This window comes from Bombina bombina, chromosome 5 (genome assembly GCF_027579735.1).
Source record: "Bombina bombina isolate aBomBom1 chromosome 5, aBomBom1.pri, whole genome shotgun sequence".
Lineage (NCBI taxonomy): Eukaryota > Metazoa > Chordata > Amphibia > Anura > Bombinatoridae > Bombina > Bombina bombina.
The window spans coordinates 262,187,995-262,205,378 of record NC_069503.1 but is presented as its reverse complement, the minus strand read 5'-3'; the positions used below and the strand labels follow the sequence as shown (position 1 = coordinate 262,205,378).

The 17,384-nt window shown below is 39.4% G+C and overlaps 1 protein-coding gene across 4 annotated transcripts in view; it reads right to left on the bottom strand.

Moving 5' to 3' along the window:
* NSUN6 (NOP2/Sun RNA methyltransferase 6) overlaps positions 1–17,384 on the bottom strand; it is a 391,580-nt gene that overhangs the window by 182,567 nt on the left and 191,629 nt on the right. For all 4 annotated transcript variants that reach the window (XM_053713964.1, XM_053713965.1, XM_053713966.1 and 1 more), the window contains 2 exons: positions 16,385–16,538; positions 2,337–2,418 (listed from right to left, as the gene is read on the bottom strand). In XM_053713964.1, the coding sequence (XP_053569939.1) occupies positions 2,337–2,418; positions 16,385–16,538 (236 nt within the window). The remainder of the gene's footprint in view (positions 1–2,336; positions 2,419–16,384; positions 16,539–17,384) is intronic.

Genomic DNA, 17,384 nt, shown 5'->3' with positions numbered 1-17,384 from the left:
GACACTGGAAGTGACGTTACGATTTTGGGCAATATCAGCCCATACTCATACACTCGTTCCTCTATGATGTGTAGTCCAAACCAGTGTTTTTCAACCAGTGTGCCGTGGCACACTAGTGTGCAGTGAGAGATCCTCAGGTGTGCCACGGCAGACTGACAACAGTATGACATATTTTTTAAACTTTGCTTGTTTTTTACTTCCAGTGCAGGGGTAGTTTGTAGGAGGCATGGCATAACAGCACAATACATACAGTATGTGTGTGTTTGTGTGTATGTGTATATATATATATGCTGTAATTTTACCATCTAGAAATAATTCTTTAGATATTTTTTCCATTTCTCATTCAGATAATTCTTGAGCTAACAGATTTATTATTATTTATCAGCCCACGTTCATACTATGGTCTGGATTAATGCACAATCCATATTCTATAAACCAGAAATGGCATCATAGCTTTCCGAAACCGGAAGTGATACTACAGTGGCAATTTTATATGTGGAAACAATTATCTCTTTCACACATTCTTTTCAACATCCATCTGATTGTGGTATTTAGACAAGTTTTAAAGCTTACACATATATATATTCAACCGAATTATGATTTTATGCCCCATATATATGCCTTAGATACACCGAAAGTGACAGTATTCCCAAACTGGAAGTCATATTCCGGCGATAATTCCAATTATCTTATTGAGATATAGCTTATTGAAAAATAGAATCTTCTACACTACATATATATTTCCCAAATCACTACCCATTAGACATCTGAATAGGAAAACATTAAACATTGCCCATACCCATCAGACACCTTAATAGGAAGTGGGCAGAGCCTATTTTGGCGCAAAAATCTACACACAACCATTGGCTAATATACTCCTTATAAGGACACAAATTTCTTAGTTAAATCAGTCTTGATAAAGGCCTATACTAAGGCCGAAATGCGTCGACTGATTATTGGTAAGCCTAATTCCATTTATGCAACATTTATTTGGAGTTATCTGCACTATATATTTTTTTCACATTTTTAGGTGGATATCGTTTCTGGGCCGCTCTGGTTCACATATTGGTATCTGACTATTTGGTTCACTCGTGTGGGCCCAACATCTCTCCAATCTACACACTTATGGATACAGCAACACTTTGGGATGTCTGCGAGCAATATTTGATCCATTAGGATCCGGGTGACTATTTTTATTATCAATATTTTTCCACACGAATCTTTCACTAAATTTTTTAATTTTTTTTTTAGTAATTGTCATTTACACAAGTGCATCTTTTTATATTTTTCATATATATTTTTCATTTATATTTTTTTCTTAATTTTGCACTGACTCTTAATTTTTGCACTGACACTTTTTATTGTCCTACCGGATTCGTTCAACATTATTCTGGACACTGTTTTTATAGGATTTCTTTCACAAATACACATTTGGGTCACTGACCTACCACCATTGGAACTCACACCTTCAATTGGACACATTCACCTAAGTATCTGTGATATCTGTGATTTTATGTGCATCCACAGATAGCCCTTTATCTCATTTGACTCCATTTGCTTCTTACCATTGTTTTAGATACCATTGCCTTTTATTAACACCCATTGTTTTTATTATTTTTATTGTTCTACACTGTTTTATATTGTTTTATATTGTACACTGTTCTACTTCATGGATCCAAGAATTACATTTACTGTATTTACTCGCTCAAGTTTATTAAATAAGTGTTTTTTATCATTGTTTACTATTATTGTTCATTGATTGCAATCCCTTTGCCTCCGGTCTGGTAGGCGCTTGGGGGATTTCCATTTTTTAGCCGATTTCTATTGGTGGTTACTAGGTTTCACCCCCCTCAGGCTTTAAGGGAATTGAGTAGGCGCTAGTCCATATCCTCTTATAGCCAGGGAATTAACCATAAGTACTAGGGGGGGGATTATAATTGCTATACTATGAGGTCTCTCTTCAGATCTACCAAGAGTTTATGAGTGAGTGTACAAAATGTATGGTTATGCGAGTGCATAAAGTGTGTGACGCACATACTCAATCTGGAAAAACAATATTTAAAAGGGACCATTTAAGATCACTAATGGAAAACATATGTAAACATAGATGCTTTGGGATGACAAAAACTGCTAGCTGTACTAAAGCTTTATAGATAAAACACAGACTTGTGATCAGACATTTCCATGTAAAATGAATAAATTCCCAAAAACAAGTTAGAAGTATTTGGAGGTAAATTTCAGTTACCTGTAAATTAGTGTATGTACGAAGCATTCTGTTACTTTATCACTCTGCTCTACATGACATTATATTCTCAAAACAAATAAGAGGTACTTGCCTGCAGGAATATATAATCAGACAGAACATTGTTAAAGGAAGGGCTTAGGTACACTGGTTCTGTCATTTTGATGCATTTGTCCCTACAAAATAGAATGTGAAATTATATTTTCAGAAAGAATGACAAAAAATATCAAACACTGCAACATACAAACCAAGTTTGATAGCAGAAAAAGGCATATATATTTACCCATAAGCCCACATAACCTGTAGATTTATTATCAAGGTCATTGTATCCCAGGTACTGTTTTACTGTTTTTGTGTTTTTGTAAAATAAAACTAAATGTGCTATCTGATTCTAAATTGGACTTCCTTTTTATTGATCCACACATGCTGTGTTTCTAAATATTTTTTTCATAATATATCCCACACTGGCACAGTAATCTATATAGGGAAGCTGTATTATTAACTAGTTGGGGAAAAAAAAGTTAAAAGAAAAAAAGAAAAGAAAAAAAGGATGGAAAATGTTGCCCATCACAAATAATCAGTTGAACATATTTAACCCCTTCACTAGCGGGAATCTCAAAGTAAAAACGGCCAAAGAAGAATTTTTAGCATTTTTGCATCACTCAATTTAAAGAGAAATAGAGCTTTGTTTTTTATTTACCTATCAAAACTATATATTTTTTAGTAGACAACCCAAGGTGTTGATCTAGGCACATTTTGGTTTATTTCCTAACACTATCGCCAAATACAATTTAGGGTTTCTCACTGAAAATATTTGCACACAACTACTAGTCATAAGACAAATAGTTTTATAGATTCTCGGAGATCCCCTTTGTTCAGAAATAGCAGGCATGCATGGCTTTGCCATTGCTTTGTGGTAATTAGGAGGATGCTAATTGCGGTTGTGCACCACACTTCTGAAATTTCCAGCAGTAAATGGGTTAATTAGTTAGCTGACAAGGATAATAGTATTCTAGTGTAAGGATTGCCGTTGATCCCTCCCAAATCTCTCCCCCCACAACCATCTTAGGTACTAGCAGACAGACTGCCAGTATGAAGTTTTTTTTTTTTTATAAATTAATTTTATATCTTTTCTGCAGTGAGGATCCCCCCTTATACTCCCCCCTTACCCTCCCTCCTCCTCCCTCCCAAACAGTTCTCTAACCCTCCCCTCAGCCATCTAAGGTACTGGCAAATGTATGTCATTAACCAGTTAATAGTTTTTTTTAAATGTATTTATTATATTTCTGTAGTGTAGGGTTCTCCCCTACCTCTCCCTCCCTATCATCATTATGTAGATTCCCCCTGCCCAGATTCCCCATTTTTCTGTAATTTAGCTTTCCCTCCCTATCCCTTCCAAACTTTATTTTCTGTAGATAGGGTGCAGCAGCTCCTTTCCACTCCCTCCCTCCTCCATCACTGTGCTACCCACCCGCTTTCCTTCATTCCACCCACACCTACCACCGGCATCAACGGAGATCATTTCAGGAAGTGACACAGACTGTGTCACTGTCTGTAACAATCTGGCAATCTCCCTTCATATAACGACAGAGAACCAATCATGCTCCATTACCATATGAAGCAGATGCCTGTAGCCCAGGAACAGTAGCTCTGCCTGTTAATTGACAACCAAGATTGCATGGGCTGCCTGAAGGTCAGATGTATATGGGCTATGTACTGTATGATGTAGATCTATCTCCAATTGGCACAAGGGGTTAAAATAACAGTAAAGTCAAAATGAAACTTGCATGACTCGGATCATGCATTTATAAGCAACTTTCCAATTTAAAAGCCTGAAAAAGAGAGAAAAAACATAATTTATGTAAGAACTTACCTGATAAATTCATTTCTTTCATATTAGCAAGAGTCCATGAGCTAGTGACATATGGGATATACATTCCTACCAGGAGGGGCAAAGTTTCCCAAACCTCAAAATGCCTATAAATACACCCCTCACCACACCCACAAATCAGTTTAACGCATAGCCAAGAAGTGGGGTGATAAGACAAAAGTGCGAAAGCATAAAAAATAAGGAATTGGAATAATTGTGCTTTATACAAAAAAAATCATAACCTCCACAAAAAAGGGTGGGCCTCATGGACTCTTGCCAATATGAAAGAAATGAATTTATCAGGTAAGTTCTTACATAAATTATGTTTTCTTTCATGTAATTAGCAAGAGTCCATGAGCTAGTGACGTATGGGATAATGACTACCCAAGATGTGGATCTTCCACGCAAGAGTCACTAGAGAGGGAGGGATAAAATAAAGACAGCCAATTCCGCTGAAAATAATCCACACCCAAAATAAAGTTTAAATCTTATAATGAAAAAAAACTGAAATTATAAGCAGAAGAATCAAACTGAAACAGCTGCCTGAAGTACTTTTCTACCAAAAACTGCTTCAGAAGAAGAAAACACATCAAAATGGTAGAATTGAGTAAAAGTATGCAAAGAAGACCAAGTTGCTGCTTTGCAAATCTGATCAACCGAAGCTTCATTCTTAAACGCCCAGGAAGTAGAAACTGACCTAGTATAATGAGCTGTAATCCTTTGAGGTGGAGTTTTACCCGACTCGACATAAGCAAGATGAATTAAAGATTTCAACCAAGATGCCAAAGAAATGGCAGAGGCCTTCTGACCTTTCCTAGAACCGGAAAAGATAACAAATAGACTAGAAGTCTTTAAGAAATTCTTAGTAGCTTCAACATAATATTTCAAAGCTCTAACTACATCCAAAGAATGCAATGATCTCTCCTTAGAATTCTTAGGATTAGGACATAATGAAGGAACCACAATTTCTCTACTAATGTTGTTAGAATTCACAACCTTAGGTAAAAATTTAAAAGAAGTTCGCAACACCGCCTTATCCTGATGAAAAATCAGAAAAGGAGACTCACAAGAAAGAGCAGATAATTCAGAAACTCTTCTAGCAGAAGAGATGGACAAAAGAAACAAAACTTTCCAAGAAAGTAATTTAATGTCCAATGAATGCATAGGTTCAAACGGAGGAGCTTGAAGAGCCCCCAGAACCAAATTCAAACTCCAAGGAGGAGAAATTGACTTAATGACAGGTTTTATACGAACCAAAGCTTGTACAAAACAAAGAATATCAGGAAGATTAGCAATCTTTCTGTGAAAAAGAACAGAAAGAGCAGAGATTTGTCCTTTCAAGGAACTTGCAGACAAACCTTTATCCAAACCATCCTGAAGAAACTGTAAAATTCTCGGAATTCTAAAAGAATGCCAGGAAAAATGATGAGAAAGACACCAAGAAATGTAAGTCTTCCAGACTCTATAATATATCTTCCTAGATACAGATTTACGAGCCTTAATTACAGAGTCAGAGAAACCTCTTTGACTAAGAATCAAGCGTTCAATCTCCATACCTTTAAATTTAAGGATTTGAGATCCTGATGGAAAAAAGGACCTTGCGACAGAAGGTCTGGTCTTAACGGAAGAGTCCACGGTTGGCAAGAGGCCATCCGGACAAGATCTGCATACCAAAAAAACCTGTGAGGCTATGCTGGAGCCACAAGCAGAACAAACGAGCATTCCTTCAGAATCTTGGAGATTACTCTTGGAAGAAGAACTAGAGGCGGAAAGATATAGGCAGGATGATACTTCCAAGGAAGTGACAATGCATCCACTGGTTCCGCTTGAGGATCCCTGGATCTGGACAGATACCTGGGAAGTTTCTTGTTTAGATGAGAAGCCATCAGATCTATTTCTGGAAGTCCCCACATTTTAACAATCTGAAGAAATACCTCTGGGTGAAGAGACCATTCGCCCGGATGTAACGTTTGGCGACTGAGATAATCCGCTTCCCAATTGTCTATACCTGGGATATGAACCGCAGAAACTAGATAGGAGCTGGATTCCGCCCATACCAGTATCTGAGATACTTCTTTCATAGCCAGAGGACTGTGAGTCCCTCCTTGATGATTGATGTATGCCACAGTTGTGACATTGTCTGTCTGAAAACAAATGAACGATTCTCTCTTTAGAAGAGGCCATGACTGAAGAGCTCTGAAAATTGCACGGAGTTCCAAAATATTGATTGGTAATCTCACCTCCTGAGATTCCCAAACCCCTTATGCTGTCAGAGACCCCCAAACAGCTCCCCAACCTGTCAGACTTGCATCTGTTGAAATTACAGTCCAGGTCGGAAGAACAAAAGAAGCCCCCTGAACTAAACGATGGTGATCTGTCCACCACGTCAGAGAGTGTCGTACAATCGGTTTTAAAGATATTACTTGAGATATCTTTGTGTAATCCCTGCACCACTGGTTCATCATACAGAGCTAAAGAGGTCGCATGTGAAAACGAGCAAAGGGGATCGCGTCCGATGCAGCAGTCATAAGACCTAGAATTTCCATGCATAAGGCTACCGAAGGGAATGATTGTGATTGAAGGTTTCGACAAGCTGAGATCAATTTTAGACGTCTCTTGTCTGTCAGAGACAGAGTCATGGACGCTGAATCTATCTGGAAACCTAAAAAGGTTACCCTTGTCTGAGGAATCAATGAACTTTTCGGTAAATTGATCCTCCAACCATGATCTTGAAGAAACAACACAAGTCGATTCGTATGAGATTCTGCTAAATGTGAAGACTGAGCAAGTACCAAGATATCGTCCAAATAAGGAAATACCACAATACCCTGTTCTCTGATTACAGACAGAAGGGCACGAGAACCTTTGTAAAAATTCTTGGAGCTGTTGCTAGGCCAAACGGCAGAGCCACAAACTGGTAATGCTTGTCTAGGAAAGAGAATCTCAGAAACTGATAGTGATCTGGATGAATTGGAATATGCAGATATGCATCCTGTAAATCTATTGTGGACATATAATGCCCTTGCTGAACAAAAGGCAGGATAGTCCTTATAGTTACCATTTTGAATGTTGGTATCCTTACATAACGATTCAATATTTTTAGATCCAGAACTGGTCTGAAGGAATTCTCCTTCTTTGGTACAATGAAGAGATTTGAATAAAACCCCAGCCCCTGTTCCAGAACTGGAACTGGCATAATTATTCCAGCCAACTCTAGATCTGAAACACATTTCAGAAATGCTTGAGCCTTCGCTGGATTTACTGGGACACGGGAAAGAAAAAATCTCTTTGCAGGAGGCCTTATCTTGAAGCCAATTCTGTACCCTTCTGAAACAATGTATTGAATCCAAAGATTGTGAATTGAATTGATCCAAATTTCTTTGAAAAATCGTAATCTGCCCCCTACCAGCTGGGCTGGAATGAGGGCCGCACCTTCATGTGGACTTGGGAGCTGGCTTTGGTTTTCTAAAAGGCTTGGATTTATTCCAGACTGGAGATGGTTTCCAAACTGATACCGCTCCTGTGGGTGAAGGATCAGGCTTTTGTTCCTTATTGTGACGAAAGGAACGAAAACGATTATTAGATCTAAATTTACCTTTAGATTTTTTATCCTGTGGTAAAAAAGTTCCTTTCCCTCCAGTAACAGTTGAGATAATAGAATCCAACTGAGAACCAAATAATTTATTACCCTGGAAAGAAAGGGAAAGCAAAGTTGACTTAGAAGACATATCAGCATTCCAAGTTTTAAGCCATAAAGCTCTTCTAGCTAAAATAGCTAGAGACATATACCTGACATCAACCCTAATGATATCAAAGATGGCATCACAAATAAAATTATTAGCATGTTGAAGAAGATTAACAATGCTATGAGAATTATGATCTGTTACTTGTTGCGCTAAAGCTTCTATCCAAAAAGTTGAAGCTGCAGCAACATCCGCTAAAGATATAGCAGGTCTAAGAAGATTACCTGAACATAAGTAAGCTTTTCTTAGAAAGGATTCAATCTTCCTATCTAAAGGATCCTTAAAGGAAGTACTATCTGCCGTAGGAATAGTAGTACGTTTAGCAAGAGTAGAGACAGCCCCATCAACTTTAGGGATTTTGTCCCAAAATTCTAATCTGTCAGATGGCACAGGATATAATTGCTTAAAACGTTTAGAAGGAGTAAATGAATTACCCAAATTATTCCATTCCCTGGAGATTACTTCAGAAATAGCATCAGGGACAGGAAAAACTTCTGGAATAACTACAGGAGATTTAAGAACCTTATTTAAACGCTTAGATTTAGTATCAAGAGGACCAGAATCCTCTATTTCTAATGCAATTAAGACTTCTTTAAGTAAAGAACGAATAAATTCCATTTTGAATAAATATGAAGATTTATCAGCATCAACCTCTGAGACAGAATCCTCTGAACCAGAGGAACCATTATCAGAATCAGAATGATGATGTTCATTTAAAAATTCATCTGAAAAATGAGAAGTTTTAAAAGACCTTTTACGTTTACTAGAAGGAGGAATAACAGACATAGCCTTCTTAATGGATTTAGAAACAAAATCTCTTATGTTAACAGGAACACTCTGAGTATTAGATGTTGATGGAACAGCAACAGGTAATGTAACATTACTAAAGGAAATATTATCTGCGTTAACAAGTTTGTCATGACATTCATTACAAACAACAGCTGGAGGAATAGATACCACAAGTTTACAGCAGATACACTTAACTTTGGTAGATCCAGCACCAGGCAGCGTTTTTCCAGAAGTATCTTCTGACTCAGTGTCAATCTGGGACATCTTGCAATATGTAATAGAAAAAACAACATATAAAGCAAAATTGATCAAATTCCTTAAATTACAGTTTCAGGAATGGGGTAAAAATGCCAGCGAACAAGCTTCTAGCAACCAGAAGCAATAAATAATGAGACTTAAATAATGTGGAGACAATAGTGACGCCCATATTTTTTAGCGCCAAAAAAGACGCCCACATTATTTGGCGCCTAAATGCTTTTGGCGCCAAAAATGACGCCATATCCGGAACGCTGACGCTTTTGGCGCAAAAAACGTCAAAAATGACACAACTTCCGGCGACACGTATGACGCCGGAAACATAAAAAAAAAAAATTTGCGCCAAAAAAGTCAGCACCAAAAATGACGCAATAAAATGAGCATTTTCAGCCCCCGCGAGCCTAACAGCCCACAGGGAAAAAAAGTCATATTTTAAGGTAAGAAAAAAAACAGAATTTATGCTTACCTGATAAATTACTTTCTCCAACGGTGTGTCCGGTCCACGGCGTCATCCTTACTTGTGGGATATTCTCTTCCCCAACAGGAAATGGCAAAGAGCCCAGCAAAGCTGGTCACATGATCCCTCCTAGGCTCCGCCTTCCCCAGTCATTCGACCGACGTAAAGGAGGAAATATGCATAGGAGAAACCATATGATACCGTGGTGACTGTAGTTAGAGAAAATAATTCATCAGACCTGATTAAAAAAACCAGGGCGGGCCGTGGACCGGACACACCGTTGGAGAAAGTAATTTATCAGGTAAGCATAAATTCTGTTTTCTCCAACATAGGTGTGTCCGGTCCACGGCGTCATCCTTACTTGTGGGAACCAATACCAAAGCTTTAGGACACGGATGATGGGAGGGAGCAAATCAGGTCACCTAGATGGAAGGCACCACGGCTTGCAAAACCTTTCTCCCAAAAATAGCCTCCGAAGAAGCAAAAGTATCAAATTTGTAAAATTTGGTAAAAGTGTGCAGTGAAGACCAAGTCGCTGCCTTACATATCTGATCAACAGAAGCCTCGTTCTTGAAGGCCCATGTGGAAGCCACAGCCCTAGTGGAGTGAGCTGTGATTCTTTCAGGAGGCTGCCGTCCGGCAGTCTCATAAGCCAATCGGATGATGCTTTTAAGCCAAAAAGAGAGAGAGGTAGAAGTTGCTTTTTGACCTCTCCTTTTACCAGAATAAACAACAAACAAGGAAGATGTTTGTCTGAAATCCTTTGTAGCCTCTAAATAGAATTTTAGAGCACGAACTACATCCAAATTGTGCAACAAACGTTCCTTCTTTGAAACTGGATTCGGACACAAAGAAGGCACAACTATCCCCTGGTTAATATTTTTGTTAGAAACAACTTTCGGAAGAAAACCAGGTTTAGTACGCAAAACCACCTTATCTGCATGGAACACCAGATAAGGAGGAGAACACTGCAGAGCAGATAACTCTGAAACTCTTCTAGCAGAAGAAATTGCAACCAAAAACAAAACTTTCCAAGATAATAACTTAATATCTACGGAATGTAAGGGTTCAAACGGAACCCCTTGAAGAACTGAAAGAACTAAATTGAGACTCCAAGGAGGAGTCAAAGGTTTGTAAACAGGCTTGATTCTAACCAGAGCCTGAACAAAGGCTTGAACATCTGGCACAGCCGCCAGCTTTTTGTGAAGTAAAACAGATAAAGCAGAAATCTGTCCCTTCAAAGAACTTGCAGATAATCCTTTCTCCAAACCCTCTTGTAGAAAGGATAGAATCTTAGGAATTTTTATCTTGTTCCATGGGAATCCTTTAGATTCGCACCAACAGATATATTTTTTCCATATATTATGGTAAATTTTTCTAGTTACAGGCTTTCTAGCCTGAATAAGAGTATCAATGACAGAATCTGAGAACCCACGCTTAGATAAAATCAAGCGTTCAATCTCCAAGCAGTCAGTTGGAGTGAGGCCAGATTCGGATGTTCGAACGGACCTTGAACAAGAAGGTCCCGTATCAAAGGTAGCTTCCATGGTGGAGCCGATGACATATTCACCAGGTCTGCATACCAAGTTCTGCGTGGCCACGCAGGAGCTATCAAGATCACCGAAGCCCTCTCCTGATTGATCCTGGCTACCAGCCTGGGAATGAGAGGAAACGGTGGGAATACATAAGCTAGGTTGAAGGTCCAGGACGCTACTAGTGCATCTACTAGAGTCGCCTTGGGATCCCTGGATCTGGACCTGTAGCAAGGAACCTTGAAGTTCTGACGAGACGCCATCAGATCCATGTCTGGAATGCCCCATAATTGAGTTATTTGGGCAAAGATTTCCGGATGGAGTTCCCACTCCCCCGGATGAAATGTCTGACGACTCAGAAAATCCGCTTCCCAATTTTCCACTCCTGGGATGTGGATTGCAGACAAGTGGCAGGAGTGAATCTCCGCCCATTGAATTATTTTGGTCACTTCTTCCATCGCCAGGGAACTCCTTGTTCCCCCCTGATGGTTGATATATGCAACAGTCGTCATGTTGTCTGATTGAAACCTTATGAATTTGGCCTTTGCTAGTTGAGGCCAAGCCTTGAGAGCATTGAATATCGCTCTCAGTTCCAGAATGTTTATCGGGAGAAGAGATTCTTCCCGAGACCATAGACCCTGAGCTTTCAGGGGTTCCCAGACCGCGCCCCAGCCCACCAGACTGGCGTCGGTCGTGACAATGACCCACTCTGGTCTGCGGAAGCTCATTCCCTGTGACAGGTTGTCCAGGGTCAGCCACCAACGTAGTGAATCTCTGGTCCTCTGATCTACTTGGATCGTCGGAGACAAGTCTGTATAATCCCCATTCCACTGTCTGAGCATGCACAGTTGTAATGGTCTTAGATGAATTTGCGCAAAAGGAACTATGTCCATTGCCGCAACCATCAAACCTATTACTTCCATGCACTGCGCTATGGAAGGAAGAAGAACAGAATGAAGTACTTGACAAGAGCTTAGAAGTTTTGATTTTCTGGCCTCTGTCAGAAAAATCTTCATTTCTAAGGAGTCTATTATTGTTCCCAAGAAGGGAACTCTTGTTGACGGGAATAGAGAACTTTTTTCTACGTTCACTTTCCACCCGTGAGATCTGAGAAAGGCTAGGACAATGTCCGTATGAGCCTTTGCTTGTGGCAGAGACGACGCTTGAATCAGTATGTCGTCCAAGTAAGGTACTACTGCAATGCCCCTTGGCCTTAGCACAGCTAGAAGGGACCCTAGTACCTTTGTGAAAATTCTTGGAGCAGTGGCTAATCCGAATGGAAGTGCCACAAACTGGTAATGCTTGTCCAGAAAGGTGAACCTTAGGAACCGATGATGTTCCTTGTGGATAGGAATATGTAGATACGCATCCTTTAAATCAACCGTGGTCATGAATTGACCTTCCTGGATGGTAGGAAGAATTGTCCGAATGGTTTCCATTTTGAACGATGGAACCCTGAGAAATTTGTTTAGGATCTTGAGATCCAAAATTGGCCTGAATGTTCCCTCTTTTTTGGGAACTATGAACAGATTGGAGTAAAACCCCATCCCTTGTTCTCCTAATGGAACAGGATGAATCACTCCCATTTTTAACAGGTCTTCTACACAATGTAAGAATGCCTGTCTTTTTATTTGGTCTGAAGACAATTGAGACCTGTGGAACCTTCCCCTTGGGGGTAGTTCCTTGAATTCCAGGAGATAACCTTGAGAAACTATTTCTAGTGCCCAAGGATCCTGAACATCTCTTGCCCAAGCCTGAGCGAAGAGAGAGAGTCTGCCCCCCACCAGATCCGGTCCCGGATCGGGGGCCAACATCTCATGCTGTCTTAGTAGCGGTAGCAGGCTTCTTGGCCTGCTTACCTTTGTTCCAGCCTTGCATCGGTCTCCAGGCTGGCTTGGTTTGAGAAGAATTACCCTCTTGCTTAGAGGATGTAGAATTTGAGGCTGGTCCGTTTCTGCGAAAGGGACGAAAATTTGGTTTATTTTTAGCCTATCCTGAGGAAGGGCGTGGCCCTTTCCCCCAGTGATGTCTGAAATAATCTCTTTCAAGTCAGGGCCAAACAGCGTTTTCCCCTTGAAAGGGATGTTAAGCAATTTGTTCTTGGAGGACACATCCGCTGACCAAGACTTTAGCCAAAGCGCTCTGCGCGCCACAATAGCAAAACCTGAATTTTTCGCCGCTAATCTAGCTAATTGCAAAGTGGCGTCTAAGGTAAAAGAGTTAGCCAATTTAAGTGCTTGAACTCTGTCCATAACCTCCTCATAAGAAGATTCTTTATTGAGCGACTTTTCTAGTTCTTCGAACCAGAAACACGCTGCTGTAGTGACAGGAACAATGCATGAAATTGGTTGTAGAAGGTAACCTTGCTGAACAAACATCTTTTTAAGCAAACCCTCTAATTTTTTATCCATAGGATCTTTGAAAGCACAACTATCTTCTATAGGGATAGTAGTGCGTTTGTTTAGAGTAGAAACCGCCCCCTCGACCTTGGGGACTGTCTGCCCTAAGTCCTTCCTGGGGTCGACCATAGGAAATAATTTCTTAAATATAGGGGGAGGGACAAAAGGTATGCCGGGCCTTTCCCATTCTTTATTTACAATGTCCGCCACCCGCTTGGGTATAGGAAAAGCTTCGGGGGGCACCGGGACCTCTAGGAACTTGTCCATCTTACATAATTTCTCTGGAATGACCAAATTGTCACAATAATCCAGAGTAGATAACACCTCCTTAAGCAGAGCGCGGAGATGTTCCAATTTAAATTTGAAAGTAATAACGTCAGGTTCAGCTTGTTGAGAAATTTTTCCTGAATCTGAAATTTCTCCCTCAGACAAAACCTCCCTGGCCCCTTCAGACTGGTGTAAGGGCATGTCAGAACCATTATCATCAGCGTCCTCATGCTCTTCAGTATCTAAAACAGAGCAGTCGCGCTTTCGCTGATAAGTGGGCATTTTGGCTAAAATGTTTTTAATAGAATTTTCCATTACAGCCGTTAATTGTTGCATAGTAAGGAGGATTGGCGCACTAGATGAACTAGGGACCTCCTGAGTGGGCAAGACTGGTGTAGACATAGAAGGAGATGATGCAGTACCATGCTTACTCCCCTCACTTAAGGAATCATTTTGGGCAACATTATTATCAGTGGCATCATTGTCCCTACTTTGTTTGTCACATTCATCACATATATTTAAATGGAGAGGAACCTTGGCTGCGAACATACAGAACATCGTCTATCTGATGGTGCAGACATGTTAATAGGCATACACTTGATAACAAAGCACAAAAAACGTTTTAAAATAAAACTGTTACTGTCACTTTAAATTTTAAACTGAACACACTTTATTACTGAATATGTGAAAAAGTATGAAGGAATTGTTCAAAATTCACCAAAATTTCACCACAGTGTCTTAAAGCCTTAAAAGTATTGCACACCAAATTTGAAAGCTTTAACTCTTATACAGTTAACATTTAACCCCTATACAGTCCCTGGTATCTGCTTTGCTGAGACCCAACCAAGCCCAGAGGGGAATACGATACCAAATGACGCCTTCAATAAGCTTTTTCAGTGGATCTGAGCTCCTCACACATGCATCTGCATGCCTTGCTTCTCAAAAACAACTGCGCGTTAGTGGCGTGAAAATGAGGCTCTGCCTATGACCAGAAAAGGCCCCCAGTGAAAAAGGTGTCCAATACAGTGCCTGCCGTTTTTTTAACACAATTCCCAAGATTAAAATAACTCTTCAAAGTTATAAACCATTAAATATGCTTATAAAGTAATAGTTTTAGCCCAGAAAAATGTCTACCAGTCTTTAAAGCCCTTGTGAAGCCCTTTATTCTTATATTTAAAACTAAGAAAATGGCTTAACGGATCCCATAGGGAAAATGACAGCTTCCAGCATTACCAAGTCTTGTTAGAAATGTTTCATACCTCAAGCAGCAAAGTCTGCCCACTGTTTCCCCCAACTGAAGTTACTTCATCTCAACAGTCCTGTGTGGAAACAGCCATCGATTTTAGTAACGGTTGCTAAAATCATCTTCCTCTTACAAACAGAAATCTTCATCTCTTTTCAGTTTCAGAGTAAATAGTACATACCAGCACTATTTTAAAATAACAAACTCTTGATTGAAGAATAAAACTACATTTAAACACCAAAAAACTCTAAGCCATCTCCGTGGAGATGTTGCCTGTGCAACGGCAAAGAGAATGACTGGGGAAGGCGGAGCCTAGGAGGGATCATGTGACCAGCTTTGCTGGGCTCTTTGCCATTTCCTGTTGGGGAAGAGAATATCCCACAAGTAAGGATGACGCTGTGGACCGGACACACCTATGTTGGAGAAATTGATTTATTCATATGCATTATCCCAAATATGAAACTGACTGTCTGAAATAAGGAACGTTGAACATCCTGAGTCAAGGCAAATAAATGTTTGAATACATATATTTAGAACTTTATATAAAAGTGCCCAACCATAGCTTAGAGTGTCACAGAAAATAAGACTTACTTACCCCAGGACACTCATCTACATGTAGTAGAAAGCCAAACCAGTACTGAAACGAGAATCAGTAGAGGTAATGGTATATATAAGAGTATATCGTCGATCTGAAAAGGGAGGTAAGAGATGAATCTCTACGACCGATAACAGAGAACCTATGAAATAGACCCCGTAGAAGGAGATCATTGAATTCAAATAGGCAATACTCTCCTCACATCCCTCTGACATTCACTGCACGCCGAGAGGAAAACCGGGCTCCAACCTGCTGCGGAGCGCATATCAACGTAGAATCTAGCACAAACTTACTTCACCACCTCCATAGGAGGCAAAGTTTGTAAAACTGATTTGTGGGTGTGGTGAGGGGTGTATTTATAGGCATTTTGAGGTTTGGGAAACTTTGCCCCTCCTGGTAGGAATGTATATCCCATACGTCACTAGCTCATGGACTCTTGCTAATTAAATGAAAGAAAGTGAGTCCTTGCTTCCAGTATAAACCGATGTTTTAATAGGTGTGGAACATACAATTAAGCAGAACTTTCCCTAGTATCTGACACATTTCGCGCATGTGCACATGTGCTTCTTCAGACATCCAATGTATTAGTATTATTTTATTTGCTTAGTTCACATGGTATCCTTTGATAAAAAGCATATATAGGTAGGCTCAAGAGCAGCAATGCACTATTAGGCTGCACATATATGCCTCGTCATTGGCTCATCTGTGTTAAGCTAGCTCACTGTGGTGCATTACTGCTCCTTAAACAAAGGATACCAAGAGAATGAGACAAATTTGATGATAGAAGTAAATTGTAAAGTTGTTTCAAATTGAATGATGTATCTGAATGAGGAACGAAGAAAAAACATGGGTTTCTTGTCCCTTTAAAGACAATGATGCTATTTTCATTCCATGTCCATCTAAGTCTAACAGTATTTAGCAAACTTGAAACAATGAAATATGCAAACTGATAAAGTTTATGTTGTACTTTGACATTTTTATTTTGCACTTACTTTATTGGATTGCTTGAAGAGAATATTTCATTTCGATTTAGTTCTGAAATTCCATTTCCTATAAAAACCTTTGATTCTGAAAAATATTTGGCACCTCGAAGGCATTTCCCTTCAATATCAGAGTACACAGATACTTCATCGCCCACCTTCATCCCTATAAAACAAAAAATAAGTAAGGTCACTTAATGTGCTCATGTCTCCAAATCAGTCAGACCAATGAGTAGCAAAGTTATGTATTAGCTCTTTCATGCATCTATCTTGTTAAAGCTAATTCACATTCTGCTCTTGGGAAGTAATTATGTTGTGCGATATTTGCATATAATGTCCTTCTGCTGATGGGGTTCAAAATGAATTGTAAATGTTTTCCATCATGTTGTTAACATTTTCATTTGTATTGGCACAACAATATGGAGGATACAATTTTTTCCATATATTATAGAAAATGTGTATTATTTTTATTTAACAAAACTATCCTCCTATAAGTAACACACACATGAATAGTGTACATAACATAGTGAATAGACATTAAAGGCCAAATAAAATATAGCACTTTCCAAGAACTACCACAACACAATTGTTTGCTTTATATTTTAATTAAAACCCCATCAACGCCCACATTATCTTATGTAGGACCTCAGTGCAAACTGTAGTTTTATGTAGATTTTCATCCCTGCAGCATGCCGAACAATGACTGCATGGCCAATGCAAATGAGTTAAAGGGACACTAAACCCCAACATTTTATTTCATGATTCAAGTAGAGAATACAATTTTAAACAACATTCTAATTTACTTCTATTATCTTATTTGCGTCAATCTTTAGATATCCTTTGTTGAAGAAATAGCAATGCACATGGGTGAGCCAATCACAAGGCATCTATGTACAACAACCAATCAGCAGCTACTGAGCCTATCTAGATATGCTTTTCAGCAAAGTATATCAAGAGAATGAAGCAAATTAGATAATAGAAGTAAATTAGAAAGTTGTTTAAAATGACATGC